At 45.4% G+C, this 13,589-nt stretch overlaps 1 protein-coding gene across 9 annotated transcripts in view; it reads right to left on the bottom strand.

Annotated features, from left to right (window-relative positions):
* Window positions 1–13,589, bottom strand: part of FAT3 (FAT atypical cadherin 3) — a 761,607-nt gene that overhangs the window by 102,150 nt on the left and 645,868 nt on the right. For 8 of the 9 annotated variants that reach the window (XM_043451894.1, XM_043451899.1, XM_043451900.1 and 5 more), the window contains 4 exons: window positions 9,206–13,279; window positions 4,199–4,395; window positions 3,060–3,213; window positions 624–857 (listed from right to left, as the gene is read on the bottom strand). In XM_043451894.1, the coding sequence (XP_043307829.1) occupies window positions 624–857; window positions 3,060–3,213; window positions 4,199–4,395; window positions 9,206–13,279 (4,659 nt within the window). Of the gene's footprint in view, window positions 1–623; window positions 858–3,059; window positions 3,214–4,198; window positions 4,396–9,205; window positions 13,280–13,589 lie in introns of those variants that run through there. The other variant, XM_043451903.1, reaches the window with a different exon arrangement.

The raw sequence follows: 13,589 nt of genomic DNA, 5'->3' as shown, positions 1-13,589 counted from the left end.
AACTCACCATCTCATTATGTAAAGTGGATCTGAACACAAACTTTATTAGCAACTTTCAATTCTAATTCCTTATCCCCCCCACCACCACTCCCACCCCTCCGAGTAATGTCAGTTTATGTGACCAAAATACTCTGGAAAATGGCAGTTAGAAAAAATCCACATTGGGCTGGCAGCACATTTAGTAATTGGTCTTTGCACTATGGGGCACCACCATAAATCGAGGCTGTCATATTTCAGCTAAAGCATGGGTTGCAATTCTTTATAGAAATAGAAATGAATTCTCCCTACCACACATTTAACTATGTTCAAGAGGAATGCGCAAGTAGGAAAGCTATTATTTTTATTCTAAAGGTTAAAAAAAAAACAACAAACTCAAAACCCTTTTGTTAAAAGTTAAAGGAATTCACAGCATCACTTCTTTAAACCCTACAAAAAGGTGGGACGATGTCTTGCAGATTTCTTTCACGTGTGTGAAGTCCATCAGCCTAAGAGCCGAACTGTGGTTTACTGTATTTGCCCTAATGGGAAGGAGTCCAGGTGGGCAGATGGGGCTGGAGGATAGGCAGCACTTGACTATGTCAAACGCACAGACAGGGAGGCACCCATCCGGGCGGCTGACTTACCAACATCTGGATCCACCGCTTGAACCCTGGTCAACAGAGCCTTGGTGGCCGTGTTCTCATAGACACAGGCGTTGTAGTGGTCAGATGAAAACACCGGCGGGTTATCGTTCACGTCCTCCAGGATCAGATGGACGTTGGATTGGCAGAATCGGCCACCCCCGTCGGTGGCCCTGGCAATGAGGCTGTATGCAGGGACCCTCTCCCGGTCCAACGGAGCCAAAGTTTTTAACTCACCTGTGAAAATAAACGGCCTGGCTTTTCAAAAACTGTCTTTCTTCAAAGAGCAGGGAATCAATTACATACAGAACCCCAGTATAGGAAGGACTGCTGATATTTGACTCAAGAGCTTCATACTTTGAAAAATAGAGCAAGTTCAAATTTTTTAAGCATCAGGGAAAAATTTATGGGATTCTGGATGCAACAAGAAACCAACAGCATGACCTTCAAAGGAATTAATTCCACTGTGAAGCCTCTTGTGTCAGGGATTCCTTCTTTTGGCAGGATGGAGAAGCTCCACACCTCTTTAAACCTCTCAAGAACTGCTCAGTTCTCTGATGGTCAATCAGGTCAGTGGTCTTTAGATGCAGAAGGGTTAGTTTCTCTGCTTCCAGACACTTAATCTTTTTTTACGTCATCTTTTAGAGGAAAACACACAGTCCAAACAGGCTGGCTCCAGCAGAAAGAGGTTACAAAAGAGTCATATTGTGCCAGGCAAACCCCACTTGCTGGGAGAGCGGAGGGCCAGCAGCTGTTGGGGGGGAGTCCCAGTGGGGGATAACTGAGGAGCCCGGAGCAGACGTGCAGGAAGGGGATTTTACGACCGTGGAGGGGTTATTAATCACTGGAATGACTATACTGGTCCTGGGTGTCAGTCCCTGTGGGGATGTCATTGCTACTTAAATTTCAGTGGATAATGGCAATGACAGACCTGAATAAACGCCGTTTGGTGAAAAGTCAGACTCATGAAATATTATTATGTACTCTTAGTAAAATTAGCAGGTATCACTGGGAGCAAGTCATCAGTACTTACAAAGCTGTTCCTTCTACAGCTTCCTGAAGGCAGGCAGTTCTCAAATACAGGCTGGATCATGTCCCCCTCCGCAAAAACATCCAGGGAGTTGTCAGTTGGGCATTCAGGACCCTCCAAGATCTGACCTAACCTTACTTTTCCCACCACTTTTCTGGCGAGTCGTCCTGTGGCTCCTCTGACAGTGAGAGTGCCGTACACGGCATTTCCTGGAGGTGCCCTCTGCCCACGCTCTCTGCCCACGCTCTCTGCCCACACTGCACCCGTGGCTGGCAGCTACCTGCTTTAGCCCCGAGGATCTTGGCTCAGTTCAAATGCCGGTTCTTCTTTACAAGCTTCCTCTTCCGTCTCATCAGAACATTAGCTGCTTTTTCCTCTGTGCTCAGATATAACGTCTTGATGTCTCTCCCAGGCACTCATATCATTGTCTTTCATTACTATCATTATTTCTGTTATTAGTATTACTGACTCACTGCTCTGTCTTCCCCACTGGGTTACAGTCTCGCTTGGGAATGCTATGAGGGGTTCATGTCAGAGTCTATCACAAATACTCCACAAAGTGTTTTTAGGTCTAGTAGTTAATAAATGCTAGTTAGTCAAAAAAAAAAGAAGTGCCAGGCCTCTATATCCAAGTAGTATATTGTTATGCAACTAAGCCCTTCCCAGTAAGATATAGCTGACATGGGAGTAGATCATTGAGAAGCCAATACCTTCTGGAAACTCAGTAGTTAGTGATATTCACTGCAACCAATACAAAGCTGGAAATATACAAATCATTTAATCATTACACTTCAATTAAAAATTGTCAATGGATGGGCCAATCCAGCACACAGCTCTGTAATAATTTACCTCCATATAAAATGTCTTTTCCTTAAGCTTTGGCCTTCAATGCGGGCATCTGCCTTCGGTGTGCATAACCTTTCACCTTATAAACTTTACCTTAATGTGGAAGCACATCTGAGGTCTCACAACTAAGCAGCAATGATGAATAAAAACCAGACAAGTGTGTTAATAAGCACAGGAACCCAAAAAGGGTTTCAGCAAGGCAAGACTCTCCTTACTGTGCACTGGTGTCTGGTTTGCATGGAAACCTGCATTTATAATTCTACATATACCCTTAATAGGGCAGCTGCTTTAACTCATGGATATGAGAAAGAGGAGAAGCAAACAGGCACATCTGATTCGCTGGTGCTACCACATGTAGGTAAAGTCAGGGCAAGTTTATAAGTCAAATGAGGTTTGTGTCTTCCAGACACAATGAGCCACTAGCATTTCTTAAGAGTCCAAGATAACGGAGTGTCATATTAAGGCTCTTAGATACCAACTACCCCCTAGTGATGAGACCACGTGAAAATTTAACTTCTCTTGTGGATTAATAATGGCATTTCAGAGAATAAATTTTGCCTTACCACTTTCGGGATCTAGAAAAAATTCGTTGTTTCCAGGTCCATAGAGTGAGTATCGTATATCTCCATTGGGTCCAATGTCAGCATCCTTGGCACTGACCTTCAGGATGATTTTGTTTGATGGAATGTCTTCGGGAAGTGATGCTGTATATGCAACCTGGGCAAAGGCAAAATCATTAGTATGCGTGGGGCGATTGCCATATTAGCCTGATAAATGATTTCCTTAAAAAGGCACTCACATAATTTATGTTCAGTTACGGTTTTCCTTTACTACAGAATCATCTTACACCATTGGATGAAACATAGAGTATCTCTTGCCCTGTCCCTCCCATGCTCATTCATTCAACAAATGCTAATTGAGCAGCTACTATGGGCAAGGTACTATTGAGATGCTAGGGGTACAATGTAGAAGAAAACAGACAAAAATCCCTGCCCCTGTGGAACTGTGATGAACATCAGATAATGGTCACATCAGATAGTGATCAAGCACCAGGGAGTCCTTGTGACCCTTCAACTTTAAAGACACTACTAACACCTGGCATTAGTATGATTTGCAACAATTTTATAAGCTAAAGAACACCAATACTGTCTTGCAGTCTACATGTAAGGAAAAGGTAAATGAAGGGTGATTTAATTTTGGTAAGAAAGAATATAAAATCAATAACTGACACCTTGCATTGGCTCTCATGCTTTGAACTATGGGGGAAACGACGCTTCATGAGAAGCCTGGAGACCCAGCTTCATTACCAACATTGCTGCCAGTCAGCTGTGTAAACTTACACAACAAAAGCAATTCATACTTTTGAGTGGTCCATTTTTCTTTTATGAAATCAGTAGTTTAGATATGAAAAATCACAATATTCTTTATGATTCCTTAAAAAGCTTTTTAAGAGTCCTGATTTTATTTTTTGTTTGTGTTTTTTAATGGGCAGAATTAGGTACTATTTGTGCTACCTATACTCTTTCCATGTTTATAGTATTTCATCCTCTTACGTGCTTATATAAAACTGGACTGCACCAATTAAGGAGAAAGGAAGAGACTGTAGCCAGGTCTTAAGGAGAAAAGTGAAATGGGTTTTGACTAAATTTTAGAGAAGCAGAGTGAAAAGCAGCAATTTATCCGACATGGCCACAAATCTTACCTGATCACACACAGGGCTATTGTCATTCACATCACTGACAGTCACTTCCACCATGGCCTGAGTGACAAACAGCCCATCGGTGGCAGTGATATTGAGGAAATAAATGTCTTGTTCTTCTCTATCCAGATGTCTCTTCACGTAGACCTTCCATTCATTCTGCACCAGGCCCAGGGCAAACCTTCCTCGGGGGTTCCCTCCTGTGGTGAAAAGAGAGTTTCTGAAGATGAGCAATGAAAAGCTTTGATCTCCACCTACAGTGAGAGGCCTGTGTGAGGTCAGCCAGGTGCCTCTCAAACTGCATCATTTACGAGACTGGAAAAAAATTGACACTTCCTTTTGATTCTCCTGCAACAAAGCATGATATTTATATGCTTGGCTTGTGTGGAAAGTAAAACAGTAACTTTCCAAGGGAGGAAAATGCACTTAGAGAAGCCAGAGATGATCTCTTGTTTGGCTCCCCTTAAGGACAATCAAATTCAAACTGTGAACAATCAATCTTCTTCTCAGATGATACAATTGTCTTTCCACTCTGTCTCAAGAGAGGATGTAATACACTATAGCTCTTGTTACCCAGACAATTTCATTAGCCGTTGATTATGCAATCAAGGAAAGGCAGTCAGCTCTATTAAGGAATGTTTTAATGAAGGCGTTATCATACCGCGGCTCTTCTTCTAAGGACTAAAATCTGGGGGAGAAAAGTTTGTGTGAAGAGGAAGACCCATTTGGATTAAAGAGCCCCAATGAGGGGTTATTGAAGGAGCTGCTTAAAGATAAGCACTGCAATTAGATCAAACTTATCAGAGGGAAGCTGGTGAAAATGGAAGAAAAGGAGAAGAGTTGGAGCAGAACCACTTTTGATGAGGCTGAAACATGAAAGTGGTCCCAGCAATATTCCTTTCTCGCATCACTGAACTACACAGAGGCAAAAGCAGCTTGGAGGAAGGAAGAAGAAAACCACCCTGACCTTCCAAACCTGAAGAAGGAGGTAACGTCACTTCAAACACGGAGGGAGACTGGACGAGACAGCTGGCCTGAAGCCCAGACTCCAGTTAGATCATCACTATTTCTTTGGTTTGGGGGCATTCAACATGTGTTTGTCACCTGCTTTGGACCACAGGCTGTGCCAGGCAGTGGGGTTATGGCAGTGGACAAAAGTGGTGGAGTTCAATTTCTGGTGGGAAAGATTGATAATAAATAAGTAAGGAAAGCCACTGCCTGTTGGCTGCTGCTGCATTGAAAAAGTGGAGCCATCTCCCCTTCTTACAATGAATCTTTAAAAGAGTGCGAGCTAAGAGTCAGTTGTGCCTGACTCTCTGTGACCCCATGGACTGCAGCCCACCAGGCTCCTCTGTCCATGGGATTCCCCAGGCAAGAATACTGGAGTGGGTTGCCATGCCCTCCTCCAGGGGATCTTCCTGACCCAGGGATCGAACCCGCGCCTCTTTGTGTCTCCTGCGCTGGCAGGCGGGTTCTTCATCACTAGCACCACCTGGGAAGCCCCGGCGTGGACGCGACTGTAACCAAGCAAGGTCCCACGAGGCCTTCCCAGAGCAGACCCCACCCATGTCCTGTCCTCTGCCTGATTTTTTTTTTTTAATTTTTTATTGAAGGATAATTGCTTTACAGAATTTTGTTGCTTTTTGTCAAACCTCAACATGAATCAGTCATAGGTGTAAACATATCCCGTCCCTTTTGAAGCTGCCTCCAATCTCCCCCTCCCCCACCCCATCCTTCTAGGTTGATACCCCTGTTTGAGTTTCCTGAGCCTTACAGCAAATTCCTGTTGGCCATCTATTTTACATATGGTGATGTAAGTTTCCATGATACTCTCTCCATACATCTCACCCTCTCCTCATGTCCATAAGTCTATTCTCTACATCTGTTTCTCCATTGCTCTCCTGTAAATCTGACTTCCTTCTCTCTGCAGGAGTACTTTAGTCAAAGAATAAATTTAAACTGAGAAGTGAGAAAATGCACAAAGGAAAGCAAACAATACAAAATAATAATATGTTAGTCGTTAAACAAAGTCAAGGACCTTTAGTTCCTCCTCAGGGACAACAGATAACATTGTGAGTCATGTACTTTGAGCTCTCTTGAGATACTGAACTTCCCAGGTTGAAGATGTTAACTATGTTACCCACAAGCACGTAGACCCCAGACCAGTTGGAACCAGAAGGTTGATGATGCTGACTCGTCACCACCATCTCAACCAACTGGAAGAATGTCCACAAACTGATCACGCCCTGCTCCTTAAACACTATAACGCTCCTCACTGCCCAGCCCCCAGGGTGGAACACACAGCCTTGGGGGTATTAGCCCACTGTGGCTGGCCCCCTTTGCCTGGCAAAGCAATAAAGCTATTTCTTTCTACTTTGCCCCAAACTGTCTTTGAGATTTAACCTGACACTGGTGCACAGAGGCTGGATTTTGGCGATTCAACCATGGGCTAAATGAACCACAGTGGACAGACAGTGCAGAGAAGCTGAGGGCTGCACATTCCTCCAGGGCAGTGATTCTCAAGTGAGAGTGGCTAGTCCCATATCCCCGGGACATTTGTCAACATCCAGAGACATTTCTGGATGTCCCACTAGGGGTGATGCCGATGGCCGGGCTACTGGAATCTACTGGGTAGAAGCCAGTGGCGCTGGTGACCGTCCCACACTGTCACCTGCAGCAAGGAACGGCCACCCACAATGGAGACTTACCTGGCCCTCAATGCCAATCTGCTGAGGTCGAGAAAAATGCTCTGGTGAGGCACAGGTTCTCCCTGGGGTATCACTTTCCTCCACCACTGACCAGGATTCAATTAGGCTTCAGTCGAATATGATTTCAGCATGCACAAATGTAACCTCTCTATTAAACGCTTTCAGTGCAGGCCCACACTGCTCTTTTGTGAAATAAAATGATTAATGGTCCTTTGTTCATCTGTGGCAGCACAGCCAAGTTGTGTTACATCAAGAGCAAAAGTTAAATCTAATTAAAATCAGTTGGTGGTTGGCACGGCTAATAGTAACAGTAGCTTGAAGCTATTCTGCTCTCATTACTTTGGTAAAGTCGATGGGATGGTCCCTTAAACCATCCACTGAGAATTCAGAGACAACGTATAAATAATTAAAGCTGAGTATTTAACTGTTCTTCCAAATAGAAAAGTATTCCTCCGAATGCCTAAGAAGCTTTTTGTCTAAAACTGAATGCAAACAAATCAAAGTGATACTGTACTCACCTTTCTTTCCTCACCATGATCGCTCATGTCTTTACTGCAGAAATATACATTTTAATGAAAAAAAAACCCACAATGGAAGATATCAGAAAAGGCATAAATGCATTAAGACCTTTAAACAGAAAACAGCCTCAAGAAAACAGTTGCGTAAAGAAGAAGAGTGTGCAGGGAGGTGTGAGGGTCCTGAGTACAGGCACGGATGCTCTCCTGTGGGTCTTATTCTGCGGTGATTAATTAACTTTCTCACTAAAGTACTTAAGAAGATTCTGCGTCCTAAGGGCATTCTAATTAATTCATTTTTCACTTTGAATAATGTTGTTTTTCTAAAGGGAAGCCACCTGACTACAAGTATGGATGGATTCTTTGAAATCTTTTGGCACTTGGCTTATGTTCTGCCTTTGAACGGCACAACATCAAAATATTAGCTTTAGAACCCCCACACCACCAACCTCTCCTCTTAGAAATTGAAGGCCATCAGCCCTGGAAAGCTACCCCTGATTGGTGATACCCCATTTTCACTCTGACACAAGCTGCTCAGAGTAATGGTGATGTGTGTATGTGTGTGTGTGTGTGTGTGTGTGTGTGTGTGTGTGTGCATTCTGTGTGACCTCACTTGTCTATCTTGGCTTTCCTATTGAACTGCTATTTACTATTTGGAAAGACAGAAAAGGGATCCAAAAAATTTGCCATGTCAGGAGACATACCCTTTGACTTGGAGTTATAATTTAAGATTTTTCAGCAAAAAAAAAAACAAACAAAAAAACACGCCCTCTGATTTGTATGTGTGCATGCATGCGTGTGTGTGTGTGTGTGCATGCATCTGAGTTTTTATTACCAGGAAAAACTTGTAAATAAAGCTATTTATTTTCTTGCCATTACAAAAAGTAGGAAAAAGGAATATACTTAAAAAATAAATTCCTCTATCAAAGCACAAATGCATTAAGACCGTTAAACAGAAAACAACATTAAGAAAACAGCTCCATAAAGAAAAAGAAGAGCAGTGTGGAAGGGAAGTGTTGGTTTTTTTTCCCATTAAAATGTATATATCTGCAGTAAAGACATGAGTGATAATGGTAAGGAAAGAAAGTGAGTAAAGCATCACTTTGATTTATTTATGTTCATTTCAGACAAAAAGCTTCTTAGGCATTCTGCTATTTTTATTTCTTCAACCGGGGTATTTGGCTGGACTCTTTTAAAATTTTATTTCTTTATTTTGGTTACTCTGTGTGGCATGTGGGATCTTAGTTCCCTGACTGGGGACCCAATCTGTGTCCCTTACAGTGGAAGCAGCGAGTCTTAGCCACTGGACCGCCAGCAAAGTTGGACTTTTTTTCAAATGATAAAAATTGACTCAGTATCAATCTGGGCCATCTGTCACAAGCAAACCAATGAACTGCAAAATAAGGCTGAGTTAGTAACAACTAAAGAACTGAGTCGTCTCAGCCCCAGAGAGGTAAGATAACTCCTCAAACCTTCATCTCATCTCTCTCTCCCCTACTCTTACCCCCCTGCCGTGCATGAATGTGTGCTAAATTGCTTCAGAAGTGTCCGACTGTTTGAGACCCCATGGACTGTAGCCCGCTAGACTCCTCTGTCCGTGGGATTCTCCAGGCAAGAACACTGGACTGGGTCGCCACGCCCTCCTCCAGGGGATCTTCTCGACCCAGGGACTGAATCCGTGTCTTCTGTGGCTCCTGCACTGCAGGTGGGGATCCCCACCCCCTGCCCCCTTCCATCTCTCCTTAGGAAGCAAGGCGCAGAGTGAACTCCGCGGGTGGCAGACTTACCTGTGATGTGGTAGCTCACTTGGCGATTGACGTCAGACGTGTCCCTGTCCCACGTGCTGAGGACGGCGACCACCTCACCCGGGGGATCGCTCTCCTTCACACTCCCTCGGTACGCCTCGTGGGCAAAGACTGGGGCGTTGTCATTTATGTCTGTCACCCTGACAGACACCAGTGCCGTGGAGGAGAGCGAGAAGGCCTCCCCGAGGTCGGCGGCCACCACGGAGAAGGTGAGCACGGGGTCTGCCTCGTGGTCCAGGTCCTTCAGGGTACTGATCCAGCCTGTGTTGCTGTCGATGCTGAACGCTTCCATCACCTTCTCGGGCTGGGACTCCGCGTGGAGGGAGTAGGTGACCTGCCCGTTGGCTCCCCAGTCCGCATCCACGGCCCTCACCTGTGTTAGTTTGGTGCCCACCGGCATCCCTTCCATGATGATCGTCTCGTAGTTCGAAGTTTCAAAGACTGGCTTGTTGTCATTCAGATCCAGCACCTTGACGTCTACATCCACCGTGAACACGACGTCCACTTTGTCCAGGGGTATAGTGGCTGCCACTTTGAAGTGAAAAGCTGGGCTGACCTCATGGTCAAGACGCTTGTCCAGCTTGATCGTGCCTGTTTCCTGTTCTATGATGAAGACATTGCCTTTGTTATTTTCCAGCCGCTCCCCATTAACTGTGCTGAATTTGACCTTCTGAGTGGGCAAAATCCTCAGGGTATCCACCGTGCTCCCAATGGCTGTATCTTCTGACACGGTGAAGGAGTACTGAGGCTGGGTAAAGGAGGGCACGAAGGTTTCGGGGGGCAAGACGTGGATGTAGACAGGGATGAGCGCGTGCTTCACTGGGATGCCCCCGTCCACCGCTTTGACAAAGAAGGACAGCACTGTGTTCTTCAGCTGGTTAAAATGGCCCTTCGTGACCATCCAACCATTGTCAGGGTCGATTTCCAGGAGGTCAGCCACTGAGACCGAGGCCTCGCTGTAGAGGGAGTAAGTTATCCTTGCATTTGCTCCATCATCTGGATCCATGGCTTGAACCTGCGTGACCAGGTGGCCCCGTCCGACATCTGCCCTGACGCTGGCTCTGTATTCCACTGTCAGGAACTGGGGGGAGTTGTCATTTTCATCTACCACAATCACCCTCACGGTACAGAAAGTTGTTCTTCCTCCGCCATCGAGGGCCCTCAAAAAAATACTGATGTCTCCCTCCAGAGGGTTTTCCCTATCGAGCTTTTCTGTTGTGGTGACCTGTCCATTGCCGTCTATGAGGAATCGATCCTTAGCAAAGTCATTGATGATGGCATAGCTGATCTGCCCATACATCCCCGGGTCCCCATCCGTGGCCCGAACGTGGATTACCTTTGTCCCAGCGGCTGCATTCTCTCTCACTTCAGCTACGTAGGTGCTCTGTGAAAAGGCAGGGCTGTACAGGTTGGCCCCGAGGACCCTGATATGCACCTGGGCGGTGCTTGTGAACAGCCCATCAGAGACCGACACGTTGAGACTGTACAGAGGCTCCATCCGCTGCTTGCGGTGGTTGGACAGTGTAATGATGCCACTCTTGCTGTCCATCAGAAAGCTGGTCCGGTCGTTCCCAGATAAAATGCTGTATTCCAACCGGTCAAAGTCAGCGCTGTCTGCATCGGAGGCCTGCACACAGGTTACAAAGTGGCCCCGGGGGGCTAGTTCACTCACATATGACTCATAAATGAGCTGATTAAAGACTGGAGGGTTGTCATTTACGTCCGAGATGTAGATGTGAACCAGGACCTCGCTGCTCAGTGATGGGAAGCCATTATCTGTGGCTCTGACTTTCAAAGTGCAGTGCTGCACCGACTCGTGGTCCAGCATCCGCGCGGTCAGGATCAAGCCGCTTGCGCTATCTATGTGAAAATAATCCGTGCTGTTGTAAGTATCCTGGACAATCTGATAATGGACCATTTTATTGTTTCCTGAGTCTGCATCAGTAGACACAACTTGTAAAACAGGTGTCCCAATGAGGGACGCTTCTGATAATGTTGTATTGTATGTGGGTTGACTGAAAATAGGGGGGTTGTCATTCACATCATTAACAAGCAGGTCAATGGTAACTTCAGCCCTGGCCCCAGTAAGGGCATCACTGGCTCTTACTGTCAACTTGTAAGCTGATGCCATTTCATAATCCAAAGGGCTAATGACTTTCAGGACCCCAGTGTCAAAGTCAATGTTAAATTGTTTATACAGATCCCCATCAATAATGATATATATGATGCCTTGGCCTTCTGGACTCGTGGCATTGATGCTTAGAATGGGTGTGTCCATGCCAATATCTTCATTGACAGATGCTGTGTAAAAGGGCTTATCAAACACAGGCATCGCTTTGTTGACAATAGTGATGGGAAGTTCCACAGATGTGGACAAAGAGGGTTTTCCACCATCTCTGGCTAGGATGGTGACCCCATACTCAATGTTGGACAAGTCTGAGTTGAATGCTTCTTTTAAAATAACATTCCCTGAATTAGGGTTAATTTCGAAGTGGCCATAGTCGTCCTGTAGGACATAGGTCACTTCCCCATTTGCACCTTTGTCTTTGTCAATGGCCGTCACTCGGTAAATCAGAGTGCCAGGCTCAGCGTCAACCTGTACGGCAGCGTAGTAAGGGAGACCCACGAAGACCGGAGAGTTGTCGTTTATGTCTTCGATGCTAACCCTGACCACCACCCTCGCCACCCGCAGATGGTCAAGCTCTCGGCTGGCTTCCACCATCAGCTCATAGAACTCCTGCTCCTCACGGTCAAAGGGAACTCCTGTGGTCTGAATGACCCCTGAGGTAGATTTTATCTTGAACTTGTTTCCTGGGTTTAAGATGCTATATTTTAAGGGCTCATTAAGGCGATTTCCAACTGCATTGACAATGGCAACTTTGGTTATGTTAGTGTTGTTCTCTGAGATGGAGGTGGAGTAAAAGCTTTGAGTAAAGTGGAGGCCGCTGTCCATGGCTTCTTTCACCAAGATGGTGACCATGGATGTACTATAGAACTTTCCATCAGACACCTTCACTATCAGCATATAGTGATCTTTGGAGAGGTTGTTGTTTTTCACGGTGAGCACTCCACTATTTGAGTCAATTAAAAAATGATCCAAGCTGCCTTCCATTAGGCTGTATGTCAGTTCAGGGGGCACCTCGGAGTCAGGATCTGTGGCACTAACTTTCAGAACCTCCACTCCGACATAGGTCGGTAGAAGTAAGACAGTCTCAAACACAGCCTGAGTGAACACAGGTGGGTTGTCATTCACATCCGTCACCTCTATGTTGACTTCAACGGGACTCTCCGCGGTCAGCTGGGGGCTACCACTGTCTCTCACGTGCACGTGAAAATGGAAATGGGCGATGGTCTCATGGTCCAGGTGGGCAATTGTTCTGATCGCCCCTGTGCTGGAGTCCACCGTGAAGAACTTCTTGGCTGTGGACTCCACAATCTGATACACAAGCAAAGCATTCCGGTTGCTGTCAGCATCAGTGGCTCGAATCACCAGAGGGCTGTTATCCACGCTCCTGACAATGCTATTGACAGGGGCTGCCTCGCTGAGGCTGCCTGAATACTGAGAAAAGAGAAAGACTGGTGCATTGTCGTTTTCATCAACAATCTGAATACTGACTGTGACATTGGAAGCCATTCCTGCCATGTTGGTGGCCTGGACAATGAGCTGATAAGAGGAAGTCCGCTCGTAATCCAGTGCCTTCCGAGTGGTGATGACTCCAGAATAGGGGTTTATGGTGAAGATCCCATCAACATTTCCATCTTTCACTTCATAAATGAGAGTGGATTGACTGATTGCAGAGATTAGAATGACAGACGTTCCAACATCAACATTTTCATTCACTTCTGCTTGGTAGTCTTTGTGAGTGAACCTGGGGTTAGAATTATCAGACATGGTGACGGAAATGCGCACAATGGCGGTGGCAGACATCGGTGGGGAACCCTGATCCGTGACTTTGACTGACAGGACAAACTGACCCATGGTCGTCATGTCTGGCTCTTTGGAAACTGTGATGATGCCCAGGACCGGTTCAATCTTAAATGTGTTCCCAGTGTTCCCTGCAATAGAGAAATCAACAAGAAAATGAGTTCAAGTGGGTCAGTTTCTGAAGATTCACTCTTCATCTTGAGGCTACTTTACACAGTATGACAAATAGAAGCAATTATTTGTTTTCACTCCACCTTATCCTGAAATAAAATGAGAGGCTTCCCTAAAAGGATACTCAAAAGACTTTGAAATGAATTTTCTAGTACATTGTGAATTTCAGACTAGTGTCTTCTGAATCCAGGTTAACAAGAAAAACAGCACAGCACTTATGTACTGTCAAACTGGGAAATAAGAATTTGTAGGAAAGACTTTTCTAGCAAG

The sequence above is a fragment of the Cervus canadensis genome, chromosome 29 (genome assembly GCF_019320065.1).
Source record: "Cervus canadensis isolate Bull #8, Minnesota chromosome 29, ASM1932006v1, whole genome shotgun sequence".
In the NCBI taxonomy this organism is placed as follows: Eukaryota; Metazoa; Chordata; class Mammalia; order Artiodactyla; family Cervidae; genus Cervus; species Cervus canadensis.
This window is presented reverse-complemented; position numbering and strand designations above follow the sequence as displayed.